Source organism: Cardiocondyla obscurior, linkage group LG03 (genome assembly GCF_019399895.1).
Source record: "Cardiocondyla obscurior isolate alpha-2009 linkage group LG03, Cobs3.1, whole genome shotgun sequence".
In the NCBI taxonomy this organism is placed as follows: Eukaryota; Metazoa; Arthropoda; class Insecta; order Hymenoptera; family Formicidae; genus Cardiocondyla; species Cardiocondyla obscurior.
This window is the reverse complement of record NC_091866.1, coordinates 4,969,585-4,986,371: the sequence shown is the minus strand read 5'-3', so window position 1 is coordinate 4,986,371 and position 16,787 is coordinate 4,969,585. Positions and strand designations below refer to the sequence as shown.

The window sequence follows — 16,787 nt, the reverse complement described above, 5'->3', positions numbered from 1 at the left end:
GGACTTTTATACATGGTATAAGTTTTTGAAACACTTTGATTGTATAGGAGCAAATCTCTAATGTATCATTAACGAGTCTGTTTGTATTATTGAAGCAATAAGCAATACATCTGTTACTCTTAACTAAATTACACAGATGATAAAGAAGTCAAAGAATATGACTTTTGCTACTCAAGTGGCCTTTCTCTTAAGACTGCAATTTGTAAATCCTTCCATCATTGCCATTTTTGCAGTATAAGCGGAAATTCGATGCATATACGGAAGTAAATGTTTTTAATTACTCTATAATATAATACGTTTTCTTATATAATATCACAGATATGTAAAATATACTTTAGACACATCGGGATTTTTAAACTCCTTAAAAGTACTAAAATTACATTATAATACGTTAAAGCTGTGGTAATTTCAGTTCGAATTGTTAATATAGAATCTGTGTTATTATTTTTAACTACTTGTCCAATATAAGATGCTGTTACCTATTATTTTCTTATAGCAACATCAATAATGATTGTCCAATACGCTCTGGATAAAGACAAATTTATAAATATTTAATAATGAAATGTGTAATTGACAGTTGGCATGTTTTTTAATGATATTATTGTAAACAATTGTAAAAAAAAAAAAAAAAAAAAAAAAATGAATGACTCAATGTAGTTATTTCGTAATGAAGTTTATTAGAAAATAATATTTGTGTAAATACTTTATATATAGGTGTATACATATGTGGACCTTACTTTTATATTTTATAAATTTATTGCATTAGTAATGAAAATTTTTTCATATGATTTTATATTGTATGTTTTTTTTCAATATTTATATTAGTAAAGATTATTATATTATATACAGTGTTCCAAAGTCAATGGAAAGAAATTTGGGCACAGGTAAAGCTTTAGGTAAGTAATTAATAATTTATTTTATATTAAAATGTTTGTTTATACTTATTGTTTCATTTATAGTACGTTATATGACAATGTTAACTCATTAACAGATTTGTTGCTCCTGCAAACGTAATTTATTACGTTTTCAACAATTGTTCCATAATTTTTGCAACAACAGCTAAGTTTGCGCGATCTTCTGTAACCTTTGCTACTTCTCCCATTAGTGCATTAAATAATTTTTTCTTACCAGTTTTATACTTGGATACCATATTCGGATTTTTCTCTATAATTTTTAAACATATTTCTTTTAATTGCTTCTCATCTGATATAAGAAACCAATTGTGTTCTTCAACGATCTATATGTGACAAGTAAAATTATATTAAATTTTAAAAATTAATCAAAATTAGAATATTGCATATTAATTGAAGCAAATAAATTTTATTACCTCTTTTGGTCGTTTATTTGAATTGGCTGTTAATTCTTTCAAGATCTTTCTTGCTGTTATTAAATTAATTGATTTGTTTTGTAATAAATCGATTAACTGACCAATAAAATCTTGATGCGGTGTACTAAAAATTTAATTATGAGCATTTTCTGATCCAGAGATATCTTAAATAATAAAAAAGACTTACCAAAATTCAATCATCAGGTTATTTTTATTGAGAAATGTCAATAGATCCATGACGAGGAACTTGGCAACTAATTGTGGTTCGCGATCTTTTCTTATTATTTTATTAAATAATTGTAGCAATGTAAAATTACTCTAGAAAGAAATTATAAAATTTAAAAAAAAAAATTTATATTTGATAATAAAATGTTAAAGCTTACCATTAGAGCTACAATTATTTCGGGGGGTATCTGAAAAACATCTTTTAATCTCCATCGTATTTGTTCCGGCAATTCAGGTAATTGTCTTCCCAGTACTACAGCATCGACTAAATTGCTTTTATTTGGTAAATTTTCCCTGAGATGTATGCGTAAAGGTGGTAAATTTGTTTCGGGCATAAATCGATAATCCTAAAAATGTTTGAATTTAATTAAACCTAACGATAATAATAAAAAAATAATATAAGACATAAAATGAAATTGTCACATTACTTGTTTATCTTCCTTTTCACGCAAAGAGATAGTTTTCTTATTGTCAGTGTCCCACGCGCGAGTCTCATTAAACATTTTTTTCCCGGCTTCGAGAATAGAAATGTGCCTATTTATCTCATATTCAATAGCTGCAGCGATACCACTCACGCTTCCAATATTTTTTATTTCCGTTCTAACGCCTAAATTGTCACAGTCACTCACAGAAACATTGGCATCCACCCGAAGTGCTCCTTCTACAATTTGGAAAAATAAGAGGTATTAAAGTTGTATAAAACCAATAATTTAAAAGTTTTTACAAACAACCTTCCATCTTACAGCTGCTAACGTTTAACAATTGTAATATAAATATGAGCTCCTTAACAAGTGCAGCCGCTTCATTGCCATTAACTAAATCTGGTTCAAACACAAATTCCATCAATGGTATTCCGGCGCGATTAAGATCGATCAAATTTCTATAGAAATAATTAAAAGTTAACATTAAAATCTCCACCTTTGCTATCTTCCAAATAAAATCAGTGGAAACTGCTACTAATTCAATCATTACCTTGCTGCATTTTCATCATGTAAACTTCTACCACTGTCTTGCTCTAATTGAATTTGTTTAATTTTTGAAGATTTTGAATATGGAGCCTTGTGCAACCCTGAAGTGAATACTTGAAACTTAATTTCACCATCGACTGCAATGGGTCGTTCTTGTTGTGTGATTTGAAAGCCTGCCTAAGTAATTTGTAACCGATAAGATGCTAATGTTAAATATTTATTTTGTGACATTCCTATCACTCACAGGCAGATCTGCATAGAAATAATGTTTTCTATCAAATAAGGAAGTCTCATTTAGTCGACAGGATAGTGCCAAAGCAGTTGTTACCGCAGATTCCACACATCTTCTATTTAATACCTGTATACATTTTTTTTATCTATATTATACAACATAATTATTTATTGTAGCAGTTTGAACACAATTATTCTTGTGACTTACTGGGAGGGTTCCTGGGGTTGCACAGTCAAAAAATGAAACGCACGAATTAATTGGACTGGAAAAATTAGTGGATGCGCTAGAAAACAATTTCGATTCTGTGGCAATCTGAGCGTGGACTTCCAATCCCACAGTAGGTTTCCATTTTTCTCTTAAAAAAAAAAAAAGTAAATACATTATTAACAAAATTAACAGCTCAATTTCGATAATTGCTAATCTCAATTACTTCATGAGCAATGTGTGTTCAGATACAATATAAATACAAATTGTGTTCGTACAGCACATACGTATGTAAACATGTGTCATAACCTAACTACTCACTCTTTTGCGTTTTTTGGAATCTTGGTTGAGATAAATCGCCGTAAAAAACTGTTTTTCCTCCAAATCCATTTATCCGTAAGGTACAACCGTTGCCTTGATAACATTTTTTATTAACTGTCCTATATAAAATACAATAAAATTCTAAACAGAAGTTACGATACGAGCTTCTCGTAAGAAAAACTGAAAAACTCCTGGCACCTATATTAGAGCTACGTTCTGGTTCTGAAATGTCTTCTGCGCGGAAAATTTTACTCGATGTCCGTTCCGAAACTATATTGAGACTATCGAGTAAAAAACAATTTAGAATTATCAATCGTTTTAGAGAGTTTTATATATAAAACGATCCGGCCATTGCACTGATTGAACTATCCATTTTGGCAGTCTGCATCAGATTCGAATTTTCTATAATTTTTATTATTTTAGCTAGTTGTACAGAAAAGTTTATTTATTATCTTTTTTTACATGGAATCTGTATAGATGCAGTTAGTTAAAAAAATATATAATTCTAAATTTAAAGTTTCAGAATTTAAAATTTAAATAATTTTAACTTTTGATGCTTCTTAACAATTAGAATAGAAATTATTAATTTATTATTTATTGTAACACAATTTATAAAAAATTATATATTTAATTAATGAGATAAAATAAAATAATCACATACAATAGTACTTTAAACAACTTATGTTTATTTGTGAATGTAGAAAATCTGCTTATGTATAAAATTTATGGTGCAATGCAAGTTATATATAGGTTTTAACAATTAGAATAGAAATCATTAACCTATTGTTCATTGATTGTTGCTTTAACTTTATGATCTTTTACAAAACTTTCTTCAATAGATGATACAATAGATCGTGCAATTTTTACGAAATTGTTTTGTACAAAATCAAGAGATCATAAAGAACAATGAGGCTGTTGGCAAATGCTAAATTTATTCAGTGGCGTCGTCCTTAGATACACTAAATGGCTCTACTACAGTTTCCGCCCCACTGTCGGTGATGACGACGTCTTTCTCTGGTTTGTCTCGTGAGTCAGTTTTAGTTTGCTCGATCTTGCGCACTACATCCTGCAACAAAATTATTTACAAACGCTAAGTGGTAAGAGGGAGTAAATTTTTGTAAGCGCAGAATGAGCAAGCGTAAGAGAAAATGTCTAGACACAAACGTAACGACATTACGAAAAAGATGTATTTAAAAAACTGTATTTTGAAATTATCATCCAAGCTGAAAAACAATATAAAAATCTAAATATTCTTAAAAAATAATTTATTACGAGAGGTTTCAACATTTACCATTCCTTTGATAACTTTGCCAAACACAACGTGTCTACCGTCAAGCCATGGTGTTTGTTTGACCGTAATAAAGAATTGAGAGCCATTGGTGTCTTTGCCAGCATTGGCCATAGATAGCCATCCGGCACCATAGTGCTTCAACTTAAAGTTCTCATCTGCAAAGCGATCCCCATAGATACTACGACCTAATGAACAAATTAAAAAGATTAATAATTAGATGTGTATACTAGCAAAGTATTAAAATAACTGAAAATAAAGACCTCCAGTGCCATCTCCTTTAGTAAAATCTCCTCCTTGGATCATAAAGTCTTTAATCACTCTATGGAATTTGCTGCCTTTGTATCCTTCGCCCTCTGGCAATTTGGCAAGCTCCACGAAATTCTTGACCGTTTTTGGAACAGTTTTGCCAAACAGACCGATTTCTACTGTGCCTGCATCGGTGTCGCCGATCTTAATTTTAAACCATACCTAAAAATCCATTTAATAAATCGATTCGTTAATTCAATATTTTCGTCGATAATTCCGGTGATTTGCAAGGAATACGCGTTGCCGAAATCAAGTATCGTTCTTTTGGAAGTAATAGGCGGGTTCTTACACGTAACAAATACATTACGCGTTGGCAGAGAATGCCACGTACTCACTTCTCGGCTTATCGTACATTATCTTAGATTTCGAAGATCGAAACGTAAGTCGACGGTCTTTGCTATACATCTTATGGTGTCGTTATACCTTATCAGTGACTTTCGGCCCGTTGCTCGCACAAGAAATAGTGGCTATCAAGCCTAGGATTAACAGCAGCCTCATGGTGTTGAGAACAAAGAGAACAAAGACACTGCAACCGATCAACTGACCGACCCCAGCTTTAACTGGTCTTAACGCGGTCTGTCAGAGCTACTTGGTTGGAGTGGACCGCCACCGGATGCACACTCGAGTACGCGTGTACACGCTTAGAAATGTGGGAACGTTCAATTGGCCCGTTTCCCTCACACTGACGTAGCGAGAATGCCACTCCAAAGCCACAACACAAATGCGACTATCAATGATCAAACAGGCTCTCTCTAGTCCATCCAACTCTCATTTCCTCAGCAATTTAATTTTATTTCTCTTTAACTATTTCATCTATTAAATCGAAATTAAAATAATATTTTGACAATAAAGAATATAAATTTCAAAGTTTTATCAAGTGCGTTGGAAAGCAGATATGGCGTTTGCTGCTCCGACAGCAGCTAGCGAACGTAACTTTAAAGTCGTGTGCGTCGAGTTTCACATATGCCGCATATATGTACCGCGCCGGCCGGTTGCCGATGACTGATTTCCCTCCGCAACGTTCTCTCATTCCCTGCCTCTGCCGCCTAGGCCCTAGGGTTACGTACGAGAGCCGTTGTCACCGCAAAAAAACGCTTTTTGGTGTACACTGAAAAACAGATATGGGCCATACATATAGCTTTTGCTGCGACGAGCGGCGACGGCGGCTGGCGTACGTGACTTCCCCCACTCTCGGCCGCCGAGTGTGAGGAAATGTAATAGGCCGCGTTCCCCCTCAGTCCTCGGTGACCGCTGCTCCACAACACATCTACGCCCGCGCTTCGTGTGAGATTCGACGCACATCACGCCAAGATCACGTACGCTAGCCGCCGTCGTAGCACCACGAATGCCATTTCTGACGGTGAGTACATACATACACACGATACCTACGATACCTTTGGATTATCGGTCAAAGAAATTTTGTAACAAGTCTCAGCTTAATTATTTAATTTAATTAATAATTGAATAAAATGGGACTTTCCTATTTATCTATCCCCAAAATGATTTCTATTCGATCGCAGACACCCTGCATAATCTTTTATTATTATACTAAAGAAATATTTGGCATAAAAAAAAAAAGTTTAAAATTCGAGGTCCAAAAAAAATTGGTCACTCTTATGAAAAAAAATTCATTTATATTTTGTTTACTTTGAGTTTTTTGTACATATAAGTAATTACACGTAAAAACAAATCTATAATTTACTTATATGTATTTTTACAGATAGGATATTACATGTATTAAGTTAAAAAATTATCTTACTGTTTGTGTCTCAGTTTATTATTTATTACATCACAACGATTAGCTACATCAATTAACAAATAATTTAAATATCAAATAAATAAATATATAATATTAATTTATTATAGGATATATTATTCAGCTACGTAACAAATATTTTAAACAACTGAATTAAAGTGCATATAGATCATATATATATATCACAAAATACTTATAAGAAATAACTGTGAAAACATCATTAAAAAATTTTCACATAAAATTTGTAGAGTAAAATACGATTTGTTATTTATATATATATATAATCAAATGTAAATAATAAAATGTATTGCAATTATTGTAACAATTTTTAACGTACATTTGTAACGTTTATAACGTTAATATATGTAAATAAATATATATAAATATATGTATATATATTGTTATCGTCGTACTTAACGAGATGGTCTGCATAAAATACATTTAAAGGCTTCTAAAATTTGAGGATCTTTGTAAGCTATCAAGCCTGCTCGATTGGAAAAATTTGTTCCGATAGGTAAATAGTTAACGCTCAAATTTTCTGAATCTGGATGCACAATAAATTCTTTAAACTCGATGATACCTCCACCAACTGACGATAAGAGAGCTTGCGGTCCACACGTGTCCCATTTATATGTGGAGCCTTTCGACAAAATGTAGGCAGTTGCTTGTCCAATGGCGACGTTCAATATCTTATATCCCGCTCCTGCTACTTCTACTAATCTAAATCCATGATTTAACAGTTTTGATTTCACATCTGCATCCTCAAAGCGGCTAAGCAAAATAATTTTATCAACGTTACTCGTGTTACTTATGGAAGACTTGGCAATGCCACCTCCAAGAATACCCCAGTAACATTTTCCTATCCACCTGTTTGATCAATAGCATATAATAAAGTTAGAAGGCATAAAACTGACAATTTTTCTTATATTAAAACTATATACTTTATACAACTATTTTTTGCAAATACAAAAATAAATTATTACAAACAGTAAGAATTTTATATTGTATTAAAATTGATTAGTTTGTGCTAAATATATACTTACTGTGAATCCACATTAGTACAAAAAGGTTGATTAACTATACCCAATACTGGCACTCCTGTACTTTTTTTGTATGCTCCAATTAAGACAGTGACACAGCGCAATCCACTCAGATATAAACCTGTTTGTTCATCCACTGCCTCTGTTGCACTTATGTAATCTGCCGTTGAATCTACAAAAGTTCCACGAATTACTCCACAGGCATATATTATCAGACTACAATACAAACAAAAGTTCTTACAAGTAGGGTGTCTTAGTTTACAGGCCAATTATAGGTTCGTTCTCAGTAGCTGCACTGCTGAAAAAGAGTGATAGAATATTTTTTGAAGTATATTTACTTTAATTTAACTTATTGCACTAGTGTACACAAATTCAGCAGTGCAGTTATTGAGCACAAACCTTAAGATTCATAACAACAAGAGTCATTAGAGTTTACCATAATAATATCCAGCTTTTGTTTAGTCTTGCCTTGAATTAATCTAAATATACTAAATATCAATCAAATATATACAATCTAAAATTATAATTTGTGCTATAAACTTATATACCTACCAATTGGATCTATCCAAATGCCAAGATCATCCACATTGACATCGAAATCATTGGGAATGTCTAATGTAATTGGCACGTCTGAAAGCTGAATATCTTTATGAACTTCAGCAGCGAGCAATTCTGCTGCCACAACATCGTTGCCCATAACTTTTGTTAGTAGCTGTGTTGTATCTTTGCTGGATGGACAGACTTCAACGATAATAGATTCTCCCATAGTATTGCTGAACACATTAGTTTCTTCACCTTGCACTAGCTTGGCCAACTCTGGAAACTATGATAATAAGTTTGAAGTTTAATAATAAAGCAAAAAAGTTTTCTTTTCTTAGTTTTTGATATTTCTACTTTTAATATTTCTTTGCACTCACCTCAATTTCTATATCATGTCTTATAGTTTCTTGAATAAGAACATCAGCTAGTGTTTTGAAATCTTGGAAAAAACGAGGGTTTTTCTCTTCTAAGGATTTTTCTTGCACTAACAATTGGAAAAGAGCCTCTTTTTGTCGGCAAGTTCTGGCAATATTTGCTGCTTTCTCTGAAGCTTGTAGAAGAACTTTTAATAATCTGCTACCGTTTCTCATTTTATTTTTATTTTTTTAAGACTTATGGGGCACAGAATATGTTTCTTGAAAAAGAAAAATTGTTTTTATATTATTATCACATACTCATACACACATATCACATATATATTCAAACAGGATTATACTATGTAACAAGAGAGACCTTACAAGCTCTATTAGATGTGTGAGTATATGTGAAAATTAAACATTGATTTTCTCCATAAATATAGCACACACAAACTATTCTTGTGTATTAAACAATATCGATAATTACTTAAAAAAAAAAAAAAAAAAGATAGCTCTGCAATCTTAAAATGTTAATAATTTTATTTAATTATAAGATGAAAATTGCAGTTACAGTAAAAGCATTGAAACACTTGCGTAAAGATACACTTAGCAAAATGATTTAAGCTTTAAATTGCAACAAAAAAGATTTCCATGGAATGTAAATAAAATTGTTTTTTTATTTTATTCCTTTCGTAAATATCTGTAAACAGATTAAAAAGTAACGCAAGTGTAACTTCTTTTCAAAGGTTTCTTACACAGCCGAATAATGAGATAATAAATAAATTATAAATATTTTTACCAAAATGTAATATATGCACCGCACTACTTGAACTGATTATCTTCTCAATGACGTGCGTAGACCTGAACGTAAGTGCAATACGTCTATCGGAGCATCTCGTCCTCATCCCCCTCTGCGCAATGACGGGAGCGTCGGCTGTATCGGGCTACTTGGGCTGGTCGGGCATTGAGAATGACGGGAGCACGTCACATATCGGCTTATTAAAACTTGGCGATTTACTAAATGCATCGTCGTTTATATCAAATCACTTTGAAGCCGGGAGCACACACTATTCCGTAATGCATAGCGCGTATACATAAGGAATACGAATGGTTCAATTTCTTATGTATTTACTGCATAATAAAATTGAACCAATCATATTCTTTAAGCGGCGTCTACAATGAGGCTTAAGGCTCAACGCTAAAGAGCGACGTAACAGACTTGAGGGGAAGCTAAAGCCGTCGACGAACTTACACGACGTCGATATGACAGAGACAAAAATTAGAATAGTGGGTTCGAAGATGTGCTCAAAACGTAATCTATCTTTGTTATTTGCGAGATATTTGTCCTTTTCATTATTTTATATTGGCATAAAAAATAATTTTTTCGCATTTTGTATATCAAACTGATCTTTCCGGGATTCATAAGCGTGCGTACTTTAATCCTGGAGAAGTCTTTTTCATTCAGTTTAGCCAATTCGAATACAGAATACAGATCATATAATTTTGAATTTATTGCACGCATTTCTAAGCTGCATAATCGTTCAAAATCGTATGTAGACGATGTAGACCAAGTAGTGATAGAAGAGAATGACGTAAGATGTCGCTAGGGGTTATATACGTGCGCAATAAATGTTATTCTGTGTTTAAACCTTCGACTATATAGTTTATATAGTCAAAGGTTTAAATGTAACGGATAAAACTTTGAGCAGCGTATTGAAGCGCGTTCGTTTTTCGTAATGTGCTTTCATTAACGTACCGAGATAATTAACGTACTGCTTGACGAAAGAAAGAATCTCCGCGAGGTATTGTTTCACGTTGCCAACTAGTGTAGGGAAGAAGTAAGTTGATGCTACGTCGTTAAAATAATTCGTTGTCTGATCAAATGTAAAAATTCTCCTCGCGTAATTACATTTACGACAAAGTTGACTAAACCGAAGTAATTTTCAGCATGGCAGGATCGACAGGGTGTCAAGATGGAAAGTACGTCAGGATTGAAAGTGCGTCAGGATGGAAAGCACATCAGGATCGAAAATGCGTCAGGATCGAAAATGCGTCAGGGTCTTTCAATGTCGGCATGTCAGAACGAAAGACGAAGACAGGATACGTCGTTGGACGTGGTTTGGTGAGTGATATCTTATTAAACTTTTTCTAAGTATCTTATTTGCAATATAATATTTAGCATTGTTTTCAATTGCTAGTAAATTTTTTGTTTTACTGAACTATCGACGCGAGAATTATAGGCGGTTATAACGCGTGAATATTATACGAAAATAAATACGAACGTGTATGTACATACGTGACTCTAGAAGCGTATAGTGTCTATATCCGGTGTCTTCAATTAAACATATTTTTCTCCGTGCCTGTCCATTGCACGAATAAGCTAAATCTTGTGAAAGATTAGATTTTAAAACTAGTTTTACGTTTGATCCATGTAATTGAGATTAATTTTAATCTCGGTTACTTTATATTATTTTCTAATTTTGAAAACAAAAATTTACATTTGTTGAGTTAAGTATGCGAATTTTATTGTTATAAATTTAAAATTGTTTGCAAAAACACGGATTTAAGAATAACGAGTCGGAAATACCTGGTATAATCGTACCATCATAAAAAATCCATAAAGGGTTAGAGTGGAGCGTTTTTTCATGCACCGAAGTAGAAACACTTTAAACTGCGACACCCTTGTGTCGTTGCGAGCAGAATAACGCGTTGCTATTAACCGCAAGACAGTATTAAACCCTTGAAAAAAGCTTTTATACACTTAACAGCAAGTAATGTATCTATTACTCGGTGACGTTTGCTGTCGTTTTGTTTTTAAATCTCAATGTTAGACATACATTCTGCATTACTATTGAATCTAATTAGGAATATCATATTGTAGAGAATTATCGCGTATTAGAAATATCACATTCTTAAAGTCGTATCAAATATTAAAAAGAGATTAAATTTGATAGCATTTATTAAATTAATTTTTTCTTTTGAAAACATACATATTTTTAATGGAAAATTTTTATGGCACTTGTCATTATGTCCTGGACACTAAATTAATAATTAATACATTTAAAATAAATTAATAACGCCCCAATTATAACGACGTGCACGAATCGGGACCTTTCGAAATTTTTGTAGAATTTTCCGATATTGATATTATTCAATTCGTTTATTCAGTTTTGTAGCAAGTCTCTGGCGTAAGTGTTAATATTTTCTAAAAGAAGGAACGCGACGGTATGACAATTACACGTACGACTTGTATGCACGTATCGAATAGCGCGAGAGAAACGAAGAATTAGATAAATTTCCCTCGTATGCCTCCTTCCGGCGATGCATCTGTAGGATCGAAGATCGGCGCGTTGCGGTATGATGCTGCGCGGCAAATGTCGCGTGAAATGCGATTTCAGGCGCCGACGGTGAGTTTTCATTCGATGATTCTCGTTATCCTCGTTACAAGCTCGACGGGCCGATGGGAGGGAAAGGGAGTCGCGGGAGCAAATTGCGCGCGAGACCGTGAGAATAAATTGTCTCCGGTAACTGCGACGAGACAACCCTCTGCCTTTCCTGTGCGCCACGGGGGTGGCGGATGCTGAATGCGAGCAAGTTGGAAGGGACGGACGACCTGTTTCGCGTCCGGGGACTCTAGCGACAAGTCCTTCCTTTTTTTCTTTTTTTTTTCTACCGCCACCATTGGTCTCAACACGTCTGCCCGCGAATATTTAGTTATCGCGGTAAGTCGCGGTCGTTACCGTTTCATCTCGCATTACTGGGTACGTGCGACGATTTCTTGAGCCCGTTCTAGTCTCTCCGTTTACACATCGATTGTCGATACTTCGAACACGCTGCCTTGTCGTTGCGGTTCCACTTGCCGCGCTCCTTCACGTGGAATTACAATTAATTTAAGGGGCATTAATCGTTCCCTCTTGCGCGCCGCAGTTGGCGCGAGCGTTAGATGCTCAACCGTGAGCTGCGGTTGCACGTTATTGCGGGAGATACTTTTACAGTATATAGTCTGGCATATAGTTCTTATATACATTTGATTTTACGTAAATAACATTATGGAGATTATAATTAAGCCAAATTTTAAAGGCCTTTATAATCATTTTTTATTTAACGACTGATTCTAGTTACTACATGTCATTTAATCCTCTCTATAAAAAATTAAAACCGACGCCGATTAGTTCTCACTCGCTTGGCTTGCTTCACGCCAAGCGAGAGTCAACGTCGGCGATTTCGAGGTTCGATTATAATATTTATTGAAAATAAATGTGTAAAGTCAATTATTTTTTTTTTTTTTTGGCAAACTCTAACAGTCGATTAAGCATTTGATGCTGACTGTAATCATTACTTGAATAGCGAAAGGATTAAAAGGCGGAATCGTGAATAGTCGCCGAACGCAAAGTTCTTGAGTAGCAGTCTGCTGACAACTTCTCGCTTGCACTTTTGGAACTTCAAGGGATCGCTCAGCACTCTCTTCCTTGTTCTTAAAAGACTTCCTTCTTGGCTAATGGTCTGCCACTTGTACTTCCGTAACCGGGATGTATATTACAGTTTCTTCTTCATGGCACAGTAGAATTTGCGTGCAAACCAAAGTGCAATCGGACGTTGTAAAATTTCAAAAAATTAAAAAATTGTAGCATGATATTTTTGATATTTAAGGGTGGAGTTCTACTTAATTACGCAATAGAATTTATAGAATACTGCAAGAAATCATGAATGAAATTTCCATATTAATTTAAGCCCGTTAATTTTGTTTATCTTTTCGATTGAAATTTATTCGGGATTATTTGGCATTATTATTCGGATAAAAGGCTGTCTGGTATATATTTTCTCCGTGATAAATCTCCTCGAAATGTGACGTGCACTTCTTCGTGTCAAGTCAAAGTAAGCCTTAGAGACAATAGAGAGAAAAACTGATGAGTACGAATATGAGCATGGTGACATGCCGTTGATGGTAGAGTCTGTGAGATCTCTTTCTGAAAAGAGAGCGAATCGAGCGATGCGGTAGGCGGTAGCAACCGCGTAAGCGCGAAGATGAAGAAGCAATTATTCTAATGGAGGCTTTGGGAGGATTGTAGCCGAGACAAGTGAGGTAATCCATGAATAATACCTGCGCCCCTTCCTCGGTCGCATTCCTCTTCGCGGGCTCCATCTTCCTCCGTCATCCGTCGCCCTCTCATCGCCCCGACAACGACGCTTGCTTGTTGTCCTCTTCCTACTTCTGCTGATATTATGCTAAACTCCGGTAATCCTTAAATGCCACCTCAGTCTCTGCCATCGCGGATAGAGTCTGAATGTCTTGCATAACCTCGGCGAGCAATCCACCTGCTCCGCTCTTCTGGTTCCCCTTCGTTCCTTACCGTCAGCACTCGGGATCAGGGACTCACCTGCGCGGAATTGTCTTTGTTAAATCCCTCAATGATAATTAGGAGTACACACAGAACTTCCCAGGAGGCTAAATGGATTCCTTAAAAATATTACAATGAAATGAAAAGAGTCTTTCGAATAAAAATTATGGTATATTCAGCGTATATAACGCGCAATATATAAGAAATTATCAAATAACAATCAGATAATATTTTTATTGTGCAATAATTATATGATTTACATGTTATAAAAAAAAAAAAGAAAAAAACGTTAAAAAGAAACGAAAAAAGAATGAAAGGGGATAAACGTACGCTGTTTTCCATTGCTATTATTGCAGAAATTGCGAACTACAATCGCGGTGCAATTTTTGTGTTTAGGATAAAATCGCAAGTAATTATGGGAAGTAGGAATCATGCCTGCGTGAGAAGAATTGAAGGGCAAGTGATGAAAGAGAGAGAGAGAGAGAGAGAGAGAAAATGGTTAAAGGGTGGTAAAAGGGTGCTGTACGGGTTGCATCAGTTGTATCAGAATTCGTGCAACATTGTACCAAGCGGCTGATGATGCACTTAGGAATATTAGTAGAGCCTATAGAACGACGGCGTGTCCTCGCTGAACGTTTGACGTTGGCCCTGCAGGCAGTCCATTCATATTCAGTAGGGTTCAATCTGATTTGTTGATCTAAACGAGACTGATTCGATGCTATTTCCATATTTATTTGTATTGATATCCTGCACGTTTATTAAAAAAATTAATTTTCTAAAATATATTATACATTACACTAGAGAGAAAAAAGTAAAAGAGGAAATGAGCATAATGCATAGAAAATTTTTTTTTGTTAGTAATATTGAAGCATAGGTAAACCTTATAATTATTTTAAATAAATAATATTTTGTTGTTATCATGTACTTTTGTTAAAAAAAGAAAAAAGAAAAAAAAAGCATATACTTACGCGGTTACTCACATGCAATTTTATGTAAATTTTAATGAAAAAGATTGTTTGAAATTACGGAACTTTAATCTCAAAATCACTGCACAGTTATTAATGACACTGCACAGTTATTAATGAGGAATAACGATGTATGGTTTAACATATGTCATTGCATAAACAATTGTACTAACGACAATCGCACGCTATGCACGAATAATTGTATCGTGAAGCGGTAACCACGGGCATTATCACTTGATACGAATAGTTGGAATAATCGTGTGACGCACGGAATTAATTCAACGTTATCAATCGGGAAACGGTATTTTAATGGCGAAATTAGATTGTGGTAAAAAGAGGCATTTACGTCTTACTCGATATAATCGCGTGTTAATAGATGAAGCAGTACAGCTCGCGGTTAATACCGAGTGCTAATCATATTTGAAATCTGACCGGGCTATAAAGTTTCAACGCCTCGACCCTCGTTCGCTCGTCGGCCACTATTCCGCACGCGAGATTCCGAATCTCATTAGAATAATCGCGGTGTTGTTGAATAGCGTTCGTTGAAGCAGCTCGCAAATCTGGGACCAGGACATCGCGACGAGGCTTTGTCATTATTATGGCGATACGCTTGGCGATGAGAATTCCATTATACCTTCGAATAATTTGCAATATTCACTCGCGGAATAATATTCATTAGCATATATTTAATAAGTGCGTTCACATAGAAAATGGCGCTTAATATAACGGCACACATTGCAGCATTAAATATTAATAATTTTAGATTATTAATAAATGCTTTGAAAGAACGTTTTTATTCGATGTTTAAAAAACATCATTACATCGTACTGATTTTCTGATACAAGGAATTTAAAAAATTGATGTGCGTATTATGTGACAAAAAATAAAATAGAGGCAGATATAAAGCGATATGAAATGTTGACGTGAATTTTATAGAAAAGTTTTAACGCTGTTGGCCTTGTAAAAAATTTGCTGATATGCTGATATTTCAAATAATAATTAATTCAATCGATAAACTTTGGTTAAATATGAGATTCATAAGTCATCTGATTATTTTCTTTTACCTCGAGTCAGATACTTTTTGCAAAAGTCACAGTCGAGTATTTCTGCGGCGGGACTGTTTCGTTAGCGAGACCTCCCGAGGGAATTGGAAAGTTTCTCTCGTCGAGGATCGAGGCGACCTTTTCGGGACCGTCAGGGATGTTTCAGGGCGAAAGTCAAGACGTGCGCGGCGTTTTTCTCCGCGAACCTTTGTTCACACTTGGGTATATACCGAGATGCGCATTCATTTTGCAGCGCGAAATAGACGGTCGGGAATTTGTGAAATGAAGGAAGCGGTGGGACCTCGACCAAGTCCACTACCTGTTGCTGCTGTGTGGACAATAAGTAGCGGAAGTTACTACTCGGATTTAATCCACAGACTATTACCGATTTCCGTGCCGTAGAAACTCATCATTTATTTTCTTGTATCTTTTACGTTCTCTAGTTGAGGATAAAATTACGTTACAAAATGACTTAATTTTTTTTTAACTTTACTTAGCAGTTGAATAAAATTACTTTTAGTCGGATTTGGCAGTATTTGTTTATACAAGTTATATTGGTCTTTCTATTTTTTGCTCGGAACTAAACGTCTCCTCGTATATGTCAAGTTAAAATGAGTAATAAAATCATGAAAAGTTCCCAACGTTTATAATTCTCTTCAAATTAACTCTTGGAAAAGTATCCGTAAAAAGTTTGGCAAAATACACCTTTGCATTTAGGTCGATACGGCGCGCATCGAATGGCAATAGACAGAGTTCCGGTCGGTCGATTTCTTCGTCTTCGATCTTGAGTAACGAGTTGCTCTATTGGACTTGGTACTTCTTTCTCGTTTCCGTCAGGATACTCTTAAAGTTCTACCGCGGCGGAAAGTAGCGG

At 34.6% G+C, this 16,787-nt stretch overlaps 3 protein-coding genes and 1 long non-coding RNA gene across 8 annotated transcripts in view; 1 reads left to right on the top strand and 3 right to left on the bottom strand.

The window, feature by feature from the left end:
* Positions 1-620: 620 nt before the first annotated feature.
* Gatb (glutamyl-tRNA(Gln) amidotransferase subunit B, mitochondrial) lies at positions 621-3,647 on the bottom strand. Of its 2 annotated transcripts, XM_070654366.1 has the most exons (11): positions 3,476-3,647; positions 3,278-3,396; positions 2,960-3,107; positions 2,765-2,878; positions 2,525-2,697; positions 2,284-2,432; positions 1,981-2,213; positions 1,711-1,899; positions 1,515-1,645; positions 1,328-1,451; positions 621-1,237 (listed from the first exon to the last, which is right to left on the bottom strand). In XM_070654366.1, exons 2-11 carry the CDS (start codon positions 3,379-3,381, stop codon positions 1,019-1,021), a joined length of 1,584 nt encoding a protein of 527 aa, XP_070510467.1. In that variant the 5' UTR covers positions 3,382-3,396; positions 3,476-3,647; the 3' UTR covers positions 621-1,018. The 2 variants fall into 2 exon arrangements, with proteins under 2 accessions (XP_070510467.1, XP_070510468.1); XM_070654367.1 differs by lacking the exons at positions 3,278-3,396; positions 3,476-3,647 and adding an exon at positions 3,183-3,263.
* Positions 3,648-3,943: 296 nt separating this feature from the next.
* Ppib (peptidylprolyl isomerase B (cyclophilin B)) lies at positions 3,944-5,622 on the bottom strand. Its single transcript, XM_070654371.1, has 4 exons — positions 5,298-5,622; positions 4,829-5,036; positions 4,569-4,753; positions 3,944-4,343 (listed from the first exon to the last, which is right to left on the bottom strand). Exons 1-4 carry the CDS (start codon positions 5,370-5,372, stop codon positions 4,209-4,211), a joined length of 603 nt encoding a protein of 200 aa, XP_070510472.1. The 5' UTR covers positions 5,373-5,622; the 3' UTR covers positions 3,944-4,208.
* Positions 5,623-6,624: 1,002 nt separating this feature from the next.
* On the bottom strand, positions 6,625-9,726 carry Ipp (inositol polyphosphate 1-phosphatase). Its single transcript, XM_070654369.1, has 5 exons — positions 9,366-9,726; positions 8,588-8,844; positions 8,223-8,493; positions 7,674-7,842; positions 6,625-7,497 (listed from the first exon to the last, which is right to left on the bottom strand). The coding sequence occupies exons 2-5, from the start codon at positions 8,798-8,800 to the stop codon at positions 7,044-7,046; spliced, it is 1,107 nt and encodes a 368-aa protein (XP_070510470.1). The 5' UTR covers positions 8,801-8,844; positions 9,366-9,726; the 3' UTR covers positions 6,625-7,043.
* Positions 9,727-10,132: 406 nt separating this feature from the next.
* The window catches only part of LOC139101394 (uncharacterized), a 99,347-nt gene continuing 92,692 nt past the window's right edge, over positions 10,133-16,787 (top strand). For all 4 annotated transcript variants that reach the window (XR_011545543.1, XR_011545544.1, XR_011545542.1 and 1 more), the window contains exons 1-2: positions 10,133-10,404; positions 10,514-10,688. This is a non-coding gene — a long non-coding RNA (uncharacterized lncRNA). The remainder of the gene's footprint in view (positions 10,405-10,513; positions 10,689-16,787) is intronic.